The sequence below is a fragment of the Sparus aurata genome, chromosome 8 (genome assembly GCF_900880675.1).
Source record: "Sparus aurata chromosome 8, fSpaAur1.1, whole genome shotgun sequence".
Lineage (NCBI taxonomy): Eukaryota > Metazoa > Chordata > Actinopteri > Spariformes > Sparidae > Sparus > Sparus aurata.
The window spans coordinates 802,042-822,888 of NC_044194.1; the positions used below are offsets into that span (position 1 = coordinate 802,042).

The 20,847-nt window shown below is 46.4% G+C and overlaps 2 protein-coding genes across 18 annotated transcripts in view; both read left to right on the forward strand.

Annotated features, from left to right (window-relative positions):
* The window catches only part of phf21ab (PHD finger protein 21Ab), a 35,586-nt gene extending 27,299 nt beyond the window's left edge, over positions 1-8,287 (forward strand). For all 13 annotated transcript variants that reach the window (XM_030426479.1, XM_030426492.1, XM_030426489.1 and 10 more), the window contains one exon: positions 1,562-8,287. In XM_030426479.1, coding sequence (XP_030282339.1) covers positions 1,562-2,350 — 789 coding nt within the window. In that variant the 3' untranslated portion in view covers positions 2,351-8,287. The remainder of the gene's footprint in view (positions 1-1,561) is intronic.
* A 605-nt stretch (positions 8,288-8,892) lies between these two features.
* On the forward strand, positions 8,893-20,268 carry prdm11 (PR domain containing 11). 5 transcript variants are annotated; one of them, XM_030426475.1, is made up of 8 exons: positions 8,893-8,970; positions 10,064-10,241; positions 14,193-14,356; positions 14,585-14,844; positions 14,972-15,039; positions 15,196-15,383; positions 16,554-17,051; positions 17,472-20,268. In XM_030426475.1, the coding sequence occupies exons 3-8, from the start codon at positions 14,329-14,331 to the stop codon at positions 19,631-19,633; spliced, it is 3,204 nt and encodes a 1,067-aa protein (XP_030282335.1). In that variant the 5' UTR covers positions 8,893-8,970; positions 10,064-10,241; positions 14,193-14,328; the 3' UTR covers positions 19,634-20,268. The 5 variants fall into 5 exon arrangements, with proteins under 5 accessions (XP_030282335.1, XP_030282334.1, XP_030282337.1 ...); XM_030426474.1 differs by lacking the exon at positions 8,893-8,970 and having other exon boundaries at positions 9,967-10,241; XM_030426477.1 differs by lacking the exon at positions 8,893-8,970 and having other exon boundaries at positions 9,967-10,241; positions 14,274-14,356.
* The last annotated feature ends 579 nt before the right edge of the window (positions 20,269-20,847 follow it).

The window sequence follows — 20,847 nt, forward strand, 5'->3', positions numbered from 1 at the left end:
CATCATCACGTTCTATAACATCATCACGTTCTATAACATCACGTTCTATAAGATCATCATCACGTTCTATAACATCATCACGTTCTATAAGATCATCATCACGTTCTATAAGATCATCACGTTCTATAAGATCATCATCACGTTCTATAAGATCATCACGTTCTATAAGATCATCATCACGTTCTATAAGATCATCATCACGTTCTATAAGATCATCATCACGTTCTATAAGATCATCATCACGTTCTATAACATCATCATCACGTTCTATAAGAACATCATCATGTTCTATAACATCATCACGTTCTATAACATCACGTTCTATAAGATCATCATCACGTTCTATAACATCATCACGTTCTATAACATCACGTTCTATAAGATCATCATCACGTTCTATAACATCATCACGTTCTATAAGATCATCACGTTCTATAAGATCATCACGTTCTATAAGATCATCACGTTCTATAAGATCATCATCACGTTCTATAAGATCATCACGTTCTATAAGATCATCACGTTCTATAAGATCATCATCACGTTCTATAAGATCATCACGTTCTATAAGATCATCACGTTCTATAAGATCATCATCACGTTCTATAAGATCATCATCACGTTCTATAAGATCATCACGTTCTATAAGATCATCATCACGTTCTATAAGATCATCACGTTCTATAAGATCATCATCACGTTCTATAAGATCATCACGTTCTATAAGATCATCATCACGTTCTATAAGATCATCATCACGTTCTATAAGATCATCATCACGTTCTATAAGATCATCACGTTCTATAAGATCATCATCACGTTCTATAAGATCATCATCACGTTCTATAAGATCATCACGTTCTATAAGATCATCATCACGTTCTATAAGATCATCATCACGTTCTATAAGATCATCATCACGTTCTATAACATCATCATCATGTTCTATAAGAACATCATCATGTTCTATAAGAACATCATCACGTTCTATAAGATCATCATCATGTTCTATAAGATCATCACGTTCTATAAGATCATCATCACGTTCTTTAAGATCATCACGTTCTATAAGATCATCATCACGTTCTATAAGATCATCATCATGTTCTATAAGATCATCACGTTCTATAAGATCATCATCACGTTCTATAAGATCATCACGTTCTATAAGATCATCATCACGTTCTATAAGATCATCATCATGTTCTATAAGATCATCACGTTCTATAAGATCATCATCATGTTCTATAAGATCATCACGTTCTATAAGATCATCATCACGTTCTATAAGATCATCATCACGTTCTATAAGAACATCATCACGTTCTATAAGAACATCATCACGTTCTATAAGATCATCATCACGTTCTATATTCTCTACACCCCCACGAGTCCCACACAGCCGGGCCTAGTGTCAGATCTCACTGAGGTGAACTGACGGGACACTCTGCAGGCAGTACAGGATCTTGATGAGATAAAATGAGTCCTGATGAATTCTTTTTGGACGTTCCCTCAGTAATGTGATGTGGCAGATTTAACCCTGTTGTTGTTCTTCCATCAGAAATGCATGGAGACCAAAAACACCATCCTGGCTCGTCAGAAGGAGATGCAGCTTTCCCTGGAAAAGGTCAAACACCTGATTCGCCTCATCCAAGCCTTCAATTTCAACCAAGCTCTGGCAGAGACAGGGGGTAAGGCCGTGAGCCCCAGAGTCCAGGACAGTGCCGACACTGCACCAGAGGCCAGCTCTGTGGAGAAGGTGAAGGCCGGGAGCTCCTCAGCCAGCAGCAACACCGATGGAGACGACAAACCAGAGGAGCAGGGAGCCGCAGGGAACAACCAGACAACAGCAGCTGCAGGAGGAGACGACGACAGCCCGGCCGTCCTCGACGACAGCTCGGTCCTCGCAGCAGATAAGAGCCCCGATGCAGGGGCGGGGCTTAAGGCAGAGCCCGATGTTGGGGCAGCTGCCGGGGGAGGGGGTGACACAGGGACTGGTCTCCAGGCGGAGGCTGCTCCTAAACCTGAGACTGAGGCACCTCCAATGGTTGACACTCCTGCTTCCTCAGCGGTCGTGACTGTCGCCACCACCAACGGAACAGCTGAGCCGGCCTGCACCGATCACAGCCCTGCAGGAGGCTGCGCTGCCAACGCCGCCAACGCCACCAACGCCACCACCAACTCTGAGAACAAGATGGCTGCCGTCAACCCTCCAGAGACAGCGGTGGAGAAGAAACAGGAGGAGATCACTGACAGTGACGGCAGCAACAACAACAACAACAGCAAAACCTCAGAACCCTCCCAGCATTCTTTGCCAGCTCTCGTCAGCAGTTTGGACAATAAAAAGTAATGCTCTGTCTCTTGAGTTGCGGGAATTCAAACATATATATTAAAAAAAAGAAGACTTTTGCTTGCACCCTACGGTGCCCTGAAGTTGCCAATCTGTATAAATGTTGTTTGTTTGCATTGTATTGTCAGACTGTGTCAATGGTAGATATACAGCCCAAGTCACATGACTCTGGGAAGACGTAGGCTGCTCCACCCACAGAGCTGGGCTGCAGAAGGCCTGCGTTCCAGTGTCATCATGCCAATTAGTGATAGACGTCAGTGGTGGGAATGCTCAAAGGGAGATTTAATTCATCATCACACCAGTGTGTGCCTGTTTTAGTGGCCCCTGTGTTCTCTTGTGGGGGGGGGGAGGGATCACATGGGTACGGAGAAAACTGAGAACATGAAACCAAACATCTGTCAGGGGTTACTGGTCTGAAAAGCAGTGTTGTGATAGCGTACGCGTACTGAAGAGAGAACCTGTTCATCCCCTCGTCCCAACGGACTTAATGTGAAAAACCTTTAACTTCTGCAATCCCCCGACCCTGATCTCCCCCAGACCTTCACCAGTAGTTGTTACGTATCCCCGCACACTGACCTCCAACCCTCCTCCAGTCTTAAACCCTGGTGTTCCTTTCATCCCCAACTAACAACTTTGGCCAAAAAGAACCCTAATCTCTCCTGTCCTGCTTCAGATATAATGTCCCAGAGGATCAGTACACTTCAAACCACATCGTCCTGTGTAGGAGCACATCTCGAGGCAAAAGTCTTTGAGCTGGTGAAAGACAGAAAAGCCTGCTCACGTAGTGAAGCTGTAATTCATCCTAGATTTAGAATGTTGGACTGAGTCTCCTCTAACAAACTCATGGTGTTGCATTTGTTTGTTCACACCTTGACACAGTTGCAGCACTTTCTAACCAGCATTCCAAACTTTCCTGTCAGCCAATCATCTGAACTGTCCTCAGACAACGAAGGAAACAGCGTAGGGGTCCAGTAGCAGTTACCTTCCCTCCTAACTAAAACCCTCAGTTATCTTCCCAGCCCGATGACTCAACATATCCCCCTTCTTACACCAAGTCTGGGCAAAGTGTCATCCCAACAAAAACAGCCCGAGAAATACGCGGGCGCCATTTTCAGTGTCTGTTTGAGGTGTACTGATGCCTTTTAATGGTCGGCTCGTGTCCACAACGTTGTTTTGTCTGAGCGCCAGTGTCTTTTTTCGGTTGTTTTCCCCAAAGAGCAGCGAGCGTCTGCCCCGAGCTCTCCAAGTCAGAATCTCTCATGTCTTCAGAGAAGCTCCTGTGACGTCACCGCGGCTCCTCCTCTTTCTCTGGGCCTGATGTCATCGCCCACATCCTCCTCGCTCTGATGTCCTGATGTGGAATAAAAAACCGATAGGAAGCCACAAAGGATCAGAGTTCATCATACAGCAGCGGACCAAACGCTTAATCTCAGAACTTTTCTGCCCCTGAAAGAACCACAATGTGGACACGAGCCCGAACTTCCAAATCAGCCTGCGATTTAAACCTTGTTCATTCAACAAAAACACGTCGACCAACAGCTTTCCCCAGACGTACCTTCCCCTGTCCTCCAGCAACCCAGTGTGACCTCCCTAACCCAAGAACCAACCCGACCCGCCAGCAGTCCCACCCCCCCGTCTCGTGTACCCTGAGCTCAGGCAGAGGATCCGCTGAGCGTCACGTTCAGCAGGTGTGATGGAGGACGAGGAGGAACAGGCGCGGTAGCCTAACAGATGTTTTCAGTGGTGTCGGTCAAGTGCAGTGATTGAGTTTTCATTCGTGAGTTAAGTGTGTCAACTGTGAGCACTAAATGTGAAATTGCAATATTGCAATGTCAACACACACAAACTATATCTGGGCTGTGTTTCTTTTTTATAGGAAAAGATATTCAGGTCTTCCTAGTCTTCAGAATAAGTGCTTTCTGTTCCTGAACCTGCTGGACTGGCATTATCAACACAAAAGGAATCCTCTTTTTGAAGTGGTGATCTTTGCATTCTGTACATTTCTGTTGAATCCTGAACTGCCAAAATGATGTTGTATCCAAATTCAGCAGGGACAAGTCCACTTACTGTTTCGAAAGATCAAATCATTGGCGTTGTAAGATATAGATGCGACCATTTCAGAAATTGGAAGTCCCCAGATTGAGACAGGAGAGCTTATTAAACAATAACATCAAAGGAACTTTTATTCCTTGAAACGGAGGATTTGTCGTATGAACCTGCTCCTTCAGACGGATCTCAAAGGACAATACCACAAATCCTGAGATTAAAGCACAAGCTTGCTGCATTACAAAGAAGTGCTGAAGAGCTTTTTGTATGTTAATATGGAATTAAACAGAGTATGCATCTCTTTGTTGTGATGTGACTTATCCCCACATTGCCAATATTTTTCTAGGAGGGAATACAAACCTCTGTCTGACATTTAGGCTCAAGTCTGCTGTAGTTGATATTTTTGGGAAGGAATCGCTGAGCTTCTGTCTCAGAAACCACTTCATCCCCTCACAGTTAGAGCGGTGCATCTCTTTTCTTTCCGGAGCATGTCTGGGCTGGAGTGTGATGCTGTTGTTCGTTGGCTTGGTGGCTGTCAGTTCGGGTCTGTCTTTGTCTGGTGAACTGATCATGACTTCTGGCTTCTTGTTGGGTATGGGGCATTAACAAACTCTGGTCTGTTCATTAACGGTGCCTCTGGTTGTGCTGCAATGTTTTACTTTCTTCTTTTTTTGCAATTTTCAAGTGTTTTTAGCTGAAATTGTAGTCGTCCAAACACGTATTCAACCCTGAGACGCTCTGGAGGTTTGTGTCGAAGGTGTTCAAGTGTCAACTCTTTAACCTGGAGGATTTCCTTCTTAAGATAATCTGAAAATGATTTTATTTATTCTTTTCCATCCATTCATGGGGGATTTGTAGCCATGCTAGCGGCATGACTCTAAAAATAACAAAGTCGGCCTGGCAGTCGATCCGCCAGACTGAAATATCTCAACAACTTTAAGAGGAATGCTCTGAAATATTGTTCAGACATTGACGTTCTCTGAAGGATGAAGCTTGTTGACACTTTGAGGTTCCAACATTTGGCTTTCAGTGAAAAACCTCAACAACTGTTAGATGGAACTGACATCTAATTGTGTTATTCACGGATGAATCCTCGTGTCATCCAGCACCGTCATCAGGTCGACATGTTGATGTGTTCAAGACTTTATGACCAAAAACCTGCAGAACTGCAGACGCTCACATCAGCCTCAGCTGCACTCTGTTTGCATCTGATGGGTTAATGTTAGCACGCTAACACGCTGAACCAAGATGGTGACCATGGTGAACACTTCACCTACTCAACATCAGCATGTTAGCATGTTGATGTTAGCATATAGCTGGGCTGAACAGAGCAGCTAGCATGGCTGTCGGCTCGCTGCCTGATGAGACTGACAGCAGCACACAGGTGCACATGATGCTGGGTGTCAATACGTGGTTGGGCCTCTTACAATAAGCTGGTACAGGTGTCTTTTGTTTTTCATATCATATGGACTCAAACTGAATCAACATATCTGACACAACACCTAGTTTTCTGACATCAGCTGTACAAACTGCCTTCATTCAGAGGATCCCAGAAAAAGTAATCAGAGAAAATCTCTGCAACATTTCCACGTTTGGCCGCAGTGTTGTCTGATAAATGTTTTTTGTCTGTTCTGAAGAGTTTAGCCATTCGAACATGGAAGGAAAAGACTGAAATTCTACCACAAAATGGCAACTAAGATCTCCCCAATCCCTCATGAATTCCATTCGTTGTGTGTTTTGTTCTTCGTCTGCGTTACTCGGGTGGATGTTCTTCTTCTGTCAGCGTATTAGCCCGTGTTCACTCGTGGATGGAGCAGAGTAGTCGTCCAGTCGCTTCACTCAACCAGTTTTTCTTTGAACGAGCCCGAACTTGTGTTCCAGACAACCTGGACCTTTCCCTCTGTACAGTAGGTACCTCGAGTGCCTTTCTTCAAACAGCAGATAATATTTGTCTCTTGACTTGCACTGTGACTTGTAGAACCTTACTAACCCTCCAGATAATCCTCCCACCCGACCCGCCCTCCTGTCTGGTCTGTCCCATCCCACCAAGCTCCCCGAAACTCGGAGCACAACCGGTCCCTCCACCTCAGGCTGCCAGTAGTCAATGCAAGTTGAATCTACATTTCCTATTATGCCGTTTAGATTGACCAGATAGTGTTTTGTTGTTGTTATATAGGAGCTGCCTTAAATGTGTTTTGTTTTCCTTTTTACGTGATTAACTTTTACATTAAGAAAAAAGATCACTGCAGGCGCTGGCGGAGCTCCGAGGTCGTTGTGGTCAGTAAGAGGGATTGTTGATGATGGGATCCGCTCGGTGTGACAGCCGGTTGTTTTGTGATGCACTTTTGGTTCGACCAGTATTATTATCAGAGAGTAGAAATGTCAGCAACACGAATCGCAGTCACGATTCTCCCTCCAGATTTGAGTTCCTGAGCGGCGTGTTAGTCCAGGAGCTCTTTTGTTTTCCTTTGACTCGTTCATCATTCCCTCCGTGCTGTGGTTCTTCTTCTTGTGTTTTGGAGGAGGGATGAGTTTGCTAAATCAGGTCATGTGATCCGGCGCCTGTGTGCATTTGGAATGAACAAACGAACCTGCACCCTGACGGGCAGACTTAGACCCAATTAGCAACATCTGTCCACTCAGTCTGGTGGAACGCATGCCTTCTTATGCAAATTTTTATACAAGATTTGTCAAACCTTTTTAATATGCATTTGCTTTTGTTTTTTAAGTTTTTATGTGAAACTCAAGTCACCTTTTTATTCTTTGAACATTCTGGCATCCTGATGCCGAGCGTGTGCGGTGTAGGTGTTAAACAGTGCGGTAGCCATCGGGAAACATTTCTTCCTGACATCGTGTTTTACGGACGGAGCTGCGACGGTTTTGGCTCCTTAGTTTAGATTTTAATTTGGACTTGGCTAATGCACCATGCTGAATGTTAGGATCCCAGCAGGGCAGTGGGGCGGGGGGGCACGACCAAGTCTTACAGTCTCAGTTGTGTCATTGTAGAGAAAAGTCCTCGGTTTCTACTTAGTCAAGCTCTCAAAGTGAAATTATCCAAAGAACACTGCAGTTGTGCATTTGTGTTTGGAAGCCTTCGTGTAGTTGGTGCATATCATCTGGAAACTAATTGTTGCATCAGCATCGTGTGCATTCACCAAGCTGGAGGAGGACCACGGCGCCGCGGCCCGGAGCGGCTCAGTTTGTATTCCAGGAAGTCTTTTATGCATTCAGGATGTTCGTCTCCAGTTCCCTCCGCGCTGAAGTGCTTCAGTCCAACTCGAGTCGCTTCAGTTTTTACTTTAAAACGATCAAGTCATGATTGTGGCCTTCTAGTATTCTGTCGATACATGACATCAACCCGTTGTTACCGCTCACCATCCATCCTGTCCGGACCCAACTGTACACCTGAAGCTTCTTACCTCATCCACAGCTAATTCCATTGGGGGTGTGTTGAGTGCATAAAAAAGAAAACAAGAAAAAAAGAGAATTAAAAAAATAAAAGAAGTCTTTTTTTATCTTCCATTTGGTGAGATGCATTGTAGCGATATGAATAAAGAAAAAGTTCACCTGGTGTGCTGAATAATGTGTAAATTGGTAATTACACAATCTGAATATTTGTATAATTGTTTGTATTTTTTCATAATGATTTTGGAAAGGAATGTGTTTATTTTTTTGACTTCTGTTCCAGATGTGTCTTCTGTTGGCCTGACATTGTGACTGGTCTGGTGGGATTCTTACCTCTGTATTGAGCCTCTTCTGTGATGAATTCTTTGTATGCAGTGTTTAGGAAATACTGTAGGGAACATGGGGAGGAGTTGATATTAGGAGCATTTGATCAATTTGTATTTATTTATTTTATCATTTTGTTAATAAATTGTGAAAAGCAGCGTTTCTCATCTGTTCACTTTGTTTTTATTACTCATGAGCAGCTTTGAGTGAAGCGTTGTGTCGGTGACATCCGGCTGGAGAACACCAGCTGGAGAACACCTGATGGAGGAACACCAGCTGATGGAGGAACACCTGATGGAGGAACACCTGATGGAGGAACCAGCTGATGGAGGAACACCTGATGGTGGAACCGGGCTGCACACCTCACAGGAACCGCCTTTATTCTTTAGAACCGTCTGAATGTTTACAGTTCATAACAGTGCTTCAGTACATTTTCCCAGCATGCAAATGGCCTTTCTTGGAACGTTCCATTAAGGTTTCCTGGAGGGCCGGGGGACGTTCTCTGGACCCCAGTGGACCATCACACTGTTACTTAGTGTTCTTAACGTTCTGTGGACGTGGTCTTTCCACCATTTGGTTGTTTGCTGAACGTTCTTTAAAGGTTCTGTCCACAGAAACCCTTAATAAATCGTCAGGGAATGTTCCCTAAAGGTTCTCTGTGGAACGCGTTCAGATCAAAACCAGTATTTGTACCTTCACAATAACATGACGGGTTCAGTAACTTTATAGATAAACAGTTTATAGACTGGTGTGATGAAACACGGGGGGTGCAGCGGAACCAGGCTGGAATCGATCCGACCCGCCGACGTAAAGACTCGGCCTCGACACAGCCGGACTGCGCTCCGGTAAGACATGAATATATGAAGATTAATAATGTTCGCATGTTATATGATAATAATAGTATTAATGTTAATGTTGACCGAGATGAAAGGCAGTAGAACCTTCTGTAACCGTGAGTGATCTGATACTAATACGGTCATTGGCACTCTTTGCTACGTGGAGCAGAGTGGCGCAGCGGAAGCGTGCTGGGCCCATAACCCAGAGGTCGATGGATCGAAACCATCCTCTGCTATCTTTTTATGTTCTCATGACTCGGTCTATTACCTGCTTATATTGACAACTGCAGTTCTGGTTCCTGTTCAGTTCTGTGAGCTGCTGATATCCAGCAGCAGCAACTCTACAACATTTAGATCTATTAACAATCAGTCATTTCTGACACAGTGAGGAGAAAATAAACAGGATCTACTTCTTCTTCTTCTTCTTCTTCTTTGGTGTTAAACAGCAGTTGGATGCTTCACGTTTCATTACTGCCTCTCAGGTTCAAACGTCTTCTGCTTCAGATAATTATAATAATTATAGATAATTATCTATTAATATATATGTCTTTGCTCACAGCAAACCTGTTTGCTTTGGTGGTAGTAAAACCTGAAACACACTGCTGATCAGATGTCAGCACAGCAGCAGTCCGCCATTGTTGTTGTTGTTGTGCCTGTGTATTAAATATATGTTGTCTTTTTAAATCAGAATCAGGCAAATATGTTATTTTTACTCTTTTACTATTTGTTCGATAACTTTAGTTACTAGTTACTTTACAGATTACATTCTGCGTCAGTGCCACCGATGAACTTTTCAGATCAATATATTTAATTGTCTATCAGATTAAAAGAAGAGACTGTGATCATCAGGAAAATACTTTTGATACTTTTGTAATATTTTAACACGATATCTCCACTTTTACTCGCGTATAAATACTCAGTGCAGAGTAACGTAGCGGCTGCAGGACTGAATGTCTCTGTATAATAATAGAATGAGTAGAATGTGTCTGTGGACAGAACCAGTCAGAACCAGCGGGTTCTGTCGGACTCTAATTCTCACTGTGAACTTTAATTCGAGCGGACTCGCTCTCTTTCTTCCTGCATGTCATTTCCTGTGGTAAAGATGGTGGTCCAGGCTCGAGGAGGCGACTGAGTCGCTGCAAAAATTAACGGGAAACTTTGGGTCGGCGGTTCGCCACGCAGCCAGCGGCCGGGGGTCGGTGCTCGGCGGCCCGGGGGGCTGGACGGTCCGGCTGCGCCCGGGAGAGAGGGTCCGTGTCCCCGCCGCGTCTCTGCACAAGGTGGGTCTGTCAGTCGCCACTGTGGCCACGAAAATGGCTCCCGAAAGCAGCAGGCAGTTTGCCAGCTGTCTGCAGAACCGAGCACAGAAATCATGGCGCAGGTTAGAACTCAGCCGCTGATTCGACTCGAACCCGCTAATTTCCCGGATTAACTGACGACACGGACACTAGAAGTTACAGACAAGTTTAGCTGGTCTGTGGTCCAGACAGTCTCAGTCCTCTGATGGACCAGGACCCGGTCCGGCCTGCAGGGTCACACATCCTCAGATTATTGATCACAGCTGATCAATCAGTTCCAATCATCTCACACTGCTGCTCCAATAAAACACCAGCTGCGAAGATTCTCCCTGTTTGACAGTTTTCACTCGTTTAAATCCATGAAGAAGAAAACATGGTGCTGATGGAAGAGAAGAACTATTGATCACAGTCGATGAGTCGAATACAAACATGTCAGACTGATCATCAAAGTTTCATGAAGACGTTCATGTGTTTTAAACGTGCATTAATTCAACATGAGCAGAACAACAGAACCTCACAGAGCCTGACAGAACCTGACAGAGCCTGACAGAACCTGACAGAACCTCACAGAGCCAGACAGAACCTCACAGAGCCTGACAGAACCTCACAGAACCTCACAGAGCCTGACAGAACCTCACAGAGCCTCACAGAGCCTGACAGAACCTGACAGAACCACACCTCACAGAGCCTGACAGAACCTGACAGAACCTCACAGAACCTGACAGAACCTCACAGAGCCTGACAGAGCCTGACAGAACCTGACAGCGACTCGTCACTGACACCAGCGCTTTACTCTAACTACTTTTTATACCAGTTTAAATAATTAATATTTACTTTTTCCAGAGTGTTTGACAGTGAAGTAGAAGTACTTTTACTCAAGTAAAGAACCTGATTACTTCCTCCACATCACTCAACGTCATCACGTCCATTTTAGAATAAAGATATAAATCTGAATATACAGATAGTTCAGGAGAAGGTGATTTAATATCAACATGTTTCAGTCAATACTGATCAATATCTGAACGCCTGCATCACACAGTAACAGACTGTGTGTTGTCGTCCTTCAGTAACAGACTGTGTGTCCTCCTGCAGTAACAGACTGTGTGTCCTCCTGCAGTAACAGACTGTGTGTTGTCGTCCTGCAGTAACAGACTGTGTGTCGTCCTGCAGTAACAGACTGTGTGTCCTCCTGCAGTAACAGACTGTGTGTTGTCGTCCTGCAGTAACAGACTGTGTGTTGTCCTCCTGCAGTAACAGACTGTGTGTCGTCCTGCAGTAACAGACTGTGTGTTGTCGTCCTGCAGTAACAGACTGTGTGTTGTCCTCCTGCAGTAACAGACTGTGTGTTGTCGTCCTGCAGTAACAGACTGTGTGTTGTCGTCCTGCAGTAACAGACTGTGTGTTGTCCTCCTGCAGTAACAGACTGTGTGTTGTCGTCCTGCAGTAACAGACTGTGTGTTGTCCTGCAGTAACAGACTGTGTGTCGTCCTGCAGTAACAGACTGTGTGTTGTCGTCCTACAGTAACAGACTGTGTGTCCTCCTGCAGTAACAGACTGTGTTGTCCTCCTGCAGTAACAGACTATGTGTTGTCCTGCAGTAACAGACTGTGTGTCCTCCTGCAGTAACAGACTGTGTGTTGTCCTGCAGTAACAGACTGTGTTGTCCTGCAGTAACAGACTGTGTTGTCCTCCTGCAGTAACAGACTGTGTGTTGTCGTCCTGCAGTAACAGACTGTGTGTCCTCCTGCAGTAACAGACTGTGTGTTGTCCTGCAGTAACAGACTGTGTTGTCCTGCAGTAACAGACTGTGTTGTCCTCCTGCAGTAACAGACTGTGTTGTCCTCCTGCAGTAACAGACTGTGTTGTCATCCTGCAGTAACAGACTGTGTGTCGTCCTGCAGTAACAGACTGTGTTGTCCTCCTGCAGTAACAGACTGTGTGTCGTCCTGCAGTAACAGACTGTGTGTCGTCCTGCAGTAACAGACTGTGTGTCGTCCTGCAGTAACAGACTGTGTGTCCTCCTGCAGTAACAGACTGTGTTGTCGTCCTGCAGTAACAGACTGTGTGTCGTCCTGCAGTAACAGACTGTGTGTCCTCCTGCAGTAACAGACTGTGTTGTCGTCCTGCAGTAACAGACTGTGTGTCGTCCTGCAGTAACAGACTGTGTTGTCCTCCTGCAGTAACAGACTGTGTGTTGTCCTGCAGTAACAGACTGTGTGTTGTCGTCCTGCAGTAACAGACTGTGTTGTCCTCCTGCAGTAACAGACTATGTGTTGTCCTGCAGTAACAGACTGTGTGTCCTCCTGCAGTAACAGACTGTGTGTTGTCCTGCAGTAACAGACTGTGTTGTCCTCCTGCAGTAACAGACTGTGTTGTCCTCCTGCAGTAACAGACTGTGTTTGTCGTCCTGCAGTAACAGACTGTGTGTCCTCCTGCAGTAACAGACTGTGTGTTGTCCCGCAGTAACAGACTGTGTGTGTCCTGCAGTAACAGACTGTGTTTGTCCTCCTGCAGTAACAGACTGTGTTGTCCTCCTGCAGTAACAGACTGTGTTGTCATCCTGCAGTAACAGACTGTGTGTCGTCCTGCAGTAACAGACTGTGTTGTCCTCCTGCAGTAACAGACTGTGTTGTCGGCCTGCAGTAACAGACTGTTGTGTCGTCCTGCAGTAACAGACTGTGTGTCGTCCTGCAGTAACAGACTGTGTGTCGTCCTGCAGTAACAGACTGTGTGTCGTCCTGCAGTAACAGACTGTGTGTCCTCCTGCAGTAAACAGACTGTGTTGTCGTCCTGCAGTAACAGACTGTGTGTCGTCCTGCAGTAACAGACTGTGTGTCGTCCTGCAGTAACAGACTGTGTGTCCTCCTGCAGTAACAGACTGTGTTGTCGTCCTGCAGTAACAGACTGTGTGTCGTCCTGCAGTAACAGACTGTGTTGTCCTCCTGCAGTAACAGACTGTGTGTTGTCCTGCAGTAACAGACTGTGTGTTGTCGTCCTGCAGTAACAGACTGTGTGTTGTCGTCCTGCAGTAACAGACTGTGTGTTGTCGTCCTGCAGTAACAGACTGTGTGTTGTCCTGCAGTAACAGACTGTGTGTTGTCGTCCTGCAGTAACAGACTGTGTGTTGTCGTCCTGCAGTAACAGACTGTGTCCTCCTGCAGTAACAGACTGTGTGTCGTCCTGCAGTAACAGACTGTGTTGTCCTCCTGCAGTAACAGACTGTGTTGTCGTCCTGCAGTAACAGACTGTGTGTTGTCCTGCAGTAACAGACTGTGTGTTGTCGTCCTGCAGTAACAGACTGTGTGTTGTCGTCCTGCAGTAACAGACTGTGTGTCCTCCTGCAGTAACAGACTGTGTGTCGTCCTGCAGTAACAGACTGTGTTGTCCTCCTGCAGTAACAGACTGTGTTGTCGTCCTGCAGTAACAGACTGTGTCTTGTCGTCCTGCAGTAACAGACTGTGTGTTGTCGTCCTGCAGTAACAGACTGTGTTGTCCTCCTGCAATAACAGACTGTGTGTCCTCCTGCAGTAACAGACTGTGTGTTGTCGTCCTGCAGTAACAGACTGTGTGTTGTCGTCCTGCAGTAACAGACTGTGTGTTGTCCTCCTGCAGTAACAGACTGTGTTGTCGTCCTGCAGTAACAGACTGTGTTGTCGTCCTGCAGTAACACACTGTGTGTTGTCCTCCTGCAGTAACAGACTGTGTTGTCGTCCTGCAGTAACAGACTGTGTGTCGTCCTGCAGTAACAGACTGTGTGTTGTCGTCCTGCAGTAACAGACTGTGTGTTGTCGTCCTGCAGTAACAGACTGTGTGTTGTCCTCCTGCAGTAACAGACTGTGTGTCGTCCTGCAGTAACAGACTGTGTGTCGTCCTGCAGTAACAGACTGTGTGTTGTCGTCCTGCAGTAACAGACTGTGTGTTGTCGTCCTGCAGCAACAGACTGTGTGTCGTCCTGCAGTAACAGGCTGTGTGTTGTCCTCCTGCAGTAACAGACTGTGTGTTGTCGTCCTGCAGTAACAGACTGTGTGTTGTCGTCCTGCAGAGGTTGTGAAGTGAACATGGTTCCAACATGAGCGAGCAGTCGTTGGACCTCTGGTGTAAGTTGTTCTTCACTTCTTCTCTCAGTGCCATGCTAACAGTGATGTTTGGAGCTAAGTGCTAACATTTGAATGCTAACATGCTGATGTGTAATGTTCACCATCTTTCTTCAGTGTGTGCATGCTAACATTAGCTAATTAGCAGTTATCTCAACAAGGCTGTTCAGACGTTGCAGAATCCCAGACGTGATGTTGACGCTCTGTAAACGTCTGGTATTTGTCCTCCAGTCTGTGAGGAGTGTCAGGACTATTTCCAGAAGGAGTGTCCTACCCACGGGCCCCCGCTCTTCGTCCCTGATACACCTGCGGCCCTCGGGTTGGCCAACAGGGCGGCGCTCACTGTCCCGTCAGGTCTGGAGGTCTTCACTGAGGGAGACGAGGTGGATGTTCGCTGCGTGGATCCAAACATCCCCAAGGGGGCGCTGTTCGGACCGTACGAGGGAGAGCTGGTGTCCAAGGACAAATCCTCCGGCTTCTTTTCCTGGATAGTAAGTCCAACCAGTAAAGAACCGGTCCAGACCAGAAAAGAACCGGTCCAGACCAGTTCCAGTCACAGTTTCCAGCTGAATCTGAACAGGTCCAGTTCTGAACCAGTTTTCTGTTTGTCTGTTCCAGATTGTTGACTTCAACAACACGTATCAATCCATCGATGGCAGCGATGAGACCAAAGCCAACTGGATGAGGTAACCCTTCCCATCAAACTGTGCACGGGTCATCTAGAGCCACAGCCGGTGCAGATCAGAACTTCTGGAGGAATAAACACCCAGAGTCTCATCAGATTCTGCTCTGATCTGAAGCCATTTACTGACTTGGCATTGATTGATGTTTGTGATCTGCAGGTTTGTCCGGACCTCGTCCGAGGAGAGCGACAGGAACCTGACGGCGTTTCAGCATCATAGAAACATCTACTTCAGAGTGTGTCGCACGCTGGCAGCAGGAGAGAAACTGAGGGTGTGGTACAGCGACGACTACATCCGACAGCTTCACTGCGTCTCTCAGCGGAGCATCGACCACAACCTGGACCCAGGTGGGCTGTTGTTTTGTTGAGCGTGGGGTGGATGAGTGAGAGGTTGTGCTGACAGAGAGCAGCTGATTTAAATTAAACATAAACAGAAGAATTAAGTAATTAATACAATTGAACTTGTGCGATGGTGGACGACCAATGTGTGTTTCTGAGAGCCGACACAGAGTTTAGAAATGAAGGAAACTGAAAACTGATATTTATTCACAGTAAAAACATTCAACATTCGAATCACCCAGTGATGAAATAAACCAAAGTACTCAAGTTCTGTTCAGTATTTTAGTTTTCTGCTGCTTTATTCTTCCTCTTCTACCTTCATTTGATACATTAATCATAAATTTAATGAGTTATTTAATTTATTCACATCGACTCAACGTGAGAGAAAAACTTTGTACTGAACTAAAGTCACAGAATTAAACATTATTCTTTGTTTCACCTCGCTGGGTTTGTAACTGTAACTCAGAGTTTACAACATTAATGGAAGAGGTACTCTCATGATTTACTCAAGTGTAAAATGTACTTAGTTACTTTCCCTCACTGGTTCAGGTTCAGACGGCGGCTCTCCAGCAGGCGGCGCTGCTGTCACACTGTGTGTCATTAAAGCCGTCCTGTTCACCTCCTGTACTCCAGTAGAAGTACTAATACTGCACTGTGAAAATACTCAGTTACAAGTTAAAGTCCTGCATTCTAAAAGGTAAAAGTCTGTACAGCTGAAATAAAAAACACAATGTATTTAAAGTTCTCTGCAGAAGAATGTGACTGTGACACTGTATTATAATTACATCTTCAGAGTAATTATTATTACTATATTACATTTACCAGTGAGAGAAGCAGCTGTTGGTCTGCGGCCCCTCCAGATGTTAGCGTAGCTGCATTAGCATCAGTTCTGTTAGAACTGCAGAGTTGATTTCATAGAAACATGTGTTCACTCTCTTTGGTTCACTTGTGTTTTGTGAAGATGTTTGATTTGCTGCAGATTTCTGGAGCCCGTCGTCACTCTGACTGCAGGATTGCAGAATTCACTGATCAACGTCTGCTGGTAGTTCAGTGGATGAGCTGGGAGACTTACAGACTTATAGATTATAGATTTTATAGATTTGAGACACGTAATCTGCTCCATGTGCTGACGTGTGTTTGTCATCTTCACAGCAGCTAAAACAAACGGTGTCATTCCAGGTTCTGGGAAGCCGGCGGTCCCGCCCAACGCTCAGAAGGACTTGAAGTCTCCGTGCCTGCAGTCAGCTCTGCAGGGCAAACCCAGCGACGAGCCCGACGGCCAGCCTCCCGCCAAGAGGAAGAAGATCGACCTCATCTTCAAAGACGTCCTGGAGGCGTCTCTAGAGGACTCCAGCAAGTCCAGGTCCCAGTGCTCCCTCCCCAGTGAGTGTAAATCAGCGGCGCTCGGGTCGGGCTTTAATTCTTCTGAAAGCAGCTTTAACGTTCCCAACCTGAAGGTGGAGGAGAAAGAGGAGGAGGACGAGAACAGCGCGGAACCCTCCACCTCCTTCTGCCCCAACTGTGTCAAACTGAAGAGGAGGATCCTGGAGCTGGAGGAGGAGCTGTCCCGTCTCAGAGGAGAGCAGGGCGGCGCCGCTGGTCCACCAATGTCTCAGCAGACCCAACTCGACCGGGCCCCGCCCCACCCTGAGCAGGGCCCCATCGAAGATTTCCACGGTATGATCCGAGAAACTGTGGTTGGACCCAAAGTTCAGGCCGAGAGCTTCATTTCTGCTTCTTCTGTTGCAGCATTTCATTACGTCACCCTGAGTTTTCTTTATTTCATGGAGCTGTTTGATCTTCAGATCGTTATGTAACAATCCTGTCATAAGACATGAGAGCTAAATGCTATCATCAAAATGCTAACACGCTCACTGTGACAATGCAAACACGCCATGTTCACCAGCTTAGTTTAGCGTGTTAGCGTGCTACCATTAGGCAGGGAAGACTGTTCTGGTCCTGCAGGTATTCATCAGTGTTCACTTAATAACGTGTGTTGTTACAGTTAGTATGGACCTTCATGATGATTCATTCAGGAGTTTTGGAGATGCTTTTTTGAACAAGTATTATTTTAAATGACTTCTTGAATCTTTGCAGGGATGGAGCCTCTGACTCCCACTCAGGTGGTTCTGGATGAGGACGACCAGGATGTGGACTCGGCTGATGAGTCGATTGCTGCAGATCTTGTGATTTCACCAGAAGACCCGTCGAAACTTTCCTCAGCAGGAGGCAGACGGATTCGCCGCTTCAAGCAGGAGTGGCTGAAAAAGTTCTGGTTTCTTCGCTACTCGCCAACCCTGAACGAGATGTGGTGCCACGTCTGCCGCCAGTACACCGTCCAGTCATCTCGAACCTCTGCCTTCATCATCGGCTCCAAGCAGTTTAAGATCCACACCATCAAGCTCCACAGCCAGAGCAACCTCCATAAGAAGTGTCTGCAGCTGTACAAGCTGCGCATGCATCCAGAAAAGACCGAGGAGATGTGCAAGAACATGATGCTGCTGTTCAACGCAGCGTACCACCTGGCCCTGGAGGGACGGCCCTTCTCCGACTTCCGTTCTCTGGCGGAGCTTCTGAAGAGGTGTGAGCTCAAAGTGGTGGACCAGTACATGAATGAAGGAGACTGTCAGATCCTCATCCACCACATCGCCCGTGCTGTAAAAGAAGACCTGGCTGAGAAGATGCGCCTCTCTCCCTTCCTCAGTGTCATATTGGATGCCCAAAACGACGACCTGTTCTCGGACATGGTTGCGGTCTACGTCCAGTTCATTACCAATGAAGGCTCTCCAAACACAGAGTTCCTGTCCTTGCAGAGACTGAGCATGGCCAGTGTGGATGGATATCTCCAGGCGGTGGATCGTGCCTTCGGTGTCCTGGGCCTCAGGTTTCAGGACTTGCTGGTGGTGGGTCTGGGAGTAGATGGCACCAACATCTCTTCAGGAATGAGAGCTAACCTGTACATAGCCGTACAAAAGACGTACCCATGGATCCTCTGCTTTCCCATCATGATCCATCGGCCTCATCTGGAGGTGCTGGATGCCATCAGTGGGAAGGAGCTGTCCTGCCTGGAGGATCTGGAAAACAACCTCAAGCAGTTGCTCAGTTTCTACCGCTATTCCCCTCGCATGATGGCCGAGCTGCGGTCCACTGCTCCGACACTGTCGGAGGAGACCGAGTTCCTCGGAGACATCAGAGCCATTCGATGGATCATCGGAGAGCCAAATGTCCTGAATGCACTCATCAAAGATTACCTGGAGGTTGTCACCCATCTTAAGGAGATCAGCAGCCAGACACAGAGGGCGGATGCTGCAGCCATCGCCCTCACCCTCCTCCAGTTCCTCATGGACTATCAGTCCGTAAAGCTCATCTACTTCCTCCTCGACATCATAGCTGTTCTCTCTCGATTAGCCTTCACTTTCCAGGGAGAGTACCTGCTGGTGTCACAAGTTGAAGCCAAGATAGAAGAGGCCATTCTGGAGATCGGCCAGTTGGTGGACTCCCCCGGAGAGTATCTGCAGGAGTTTGAAGAAAATTTCCGGGAAAGTTTCAACGGCGTTGCGCTGAAGAATCTGCGCGTTGCAGAGTCCAAGTTTCAGTCCATCCGAGAAAAAATCTGCAACAGGAGCCAGGGCATCCTGTCTCAGAGGCTGGACCTGCAGAGCCGCTCATTTGCCAAAGCCTGCAAGGTCCTTGACCTGTCCACCTGGCCGGACAACCGCGAGGACCTACAAGTTTACGGAGAGGAAGAAATCCAGATTATATTCAGCCATTTGGAGTCCATCCCCTCTGGGGGCCAGGAGGGCTCCCAGGCCAGGACAGAGGCCAGGGGCAGTCTGGTGGTGGAGTGGAAGGATCTGAAAGCAGACTTCTACAGTATGAATGGTTTTAAAGAGGTCATCAGTCACATCTGCAGGTACAGGCAGCGTTTTCCTCTGCTGAACCGGATCGTGCAGGTTGTCAGGGTCCAGCCCACTTCTACAACCTGCTGTGATAAAGGCAGAAGTTCTCTACAGAAGATGTGTAAGAACAACCGTTCCCGGCTGACTCTGGAGCAGATGAACGACCTGCTGACCGTGGCGGTTAACGGACCGCCCATCTCCAGCTTTGATGGGAAGCGAGCTTTGGACAGCTGGTTCGAGGAGAAGTCGGGCAGCAGTTACTCTCTGTCAGCTGAGGTGTTGAACAGGATGTCGACTGCTGATCCAAAGTCTGTCCTGCACAGCGTTGACGTCAACACAGAGTTCTACCCCGACATATAACAGAACTTCAGCAACACATTAACACGAACACAATGCGACAGCCTTGATCCTGAATACCAACCAGGGTACATTTACCCAAAGACACACTCCTCAGTCGCCTTGGAAACAAAGTCTTTATGGTTTAAGAATATATATGCTCATATTAAATCACACAAATGTCTCAACACGATAACAGATTTGTAGGATCTTAAAATAGTTATTGTCATAATAACTTTAACACTTTGGCAGGCTGACTGCACAACATGTGCTTCAGATTTCCAGCAGACCACTCAGAGAAAAGGCAACAGCTGAAAGAAACTTTCATTTTCAAGTTTCTGCCATTTCAAACGTCACTAAGCCTCAAGATTAACATGTACTGTATGTGTTTGTACACACAGTGTCTCTCTACAGTGAAATACCATTAAACAAAACCACAAAGCCATCACATCTATCAAAGGGGTTTGACAAAGGGGGGCGGACTACAGAGCAGGCCTGTCAGGCAAGGCTCAGGGATTCAGAGGCCCCTGAGCTTCACATGCAAGGCAAACAACTACAAAGAACTTAAGAGACAAAACAACCACAAAGAGACACAAAACAACCGCAAAGAGTCTCAAAACAACCACAAAGAGACGCAAAACAACTACAAAGAGTCTCAAAACAACCACAAAGAGATGCAAAACAACCGCAAAGAGTCTCAAAACAACCACAAAGAAACACAAAACAACCACAAAGAGACGCAAAACAACCACAGAGAGTCTCAAAACAACCACAGAGAGTCTCAAAACAACCACAAAGAGACGCAAAACAACCACAAAGAGACGCAAAACAACCACAGAGTCTCAAAACAACCACAAAGAGACGCAAAACAACTACAAAGAGATGCAAAACAACTACAAAGTCTCAAAACAACTACAAAGAGACTCAAAACAACTACAAAGAGTCTCAAAACAACCACAAAGAGACGCAAAACAACCACAAAGAGACGCAAAACAACTACAGAGAGTCTCAAAACAACCACAAAGAGACGCAAAACAACCACAAAGAGACGCAAAACAACCACAAAGAGACGCAAAATAACCACAAAGAGTCTCAAAACAACCGCAAAGAGACGCAAAACAACTACAAAAAGTCTCAAAACAACCACAGAGAGTCTCAAAACAACCACAAAGAGACGCAAAACAACCACAAAGAGACGCAAAACAACCACAAAGAGACGCAAAACAACCACAAAGAGA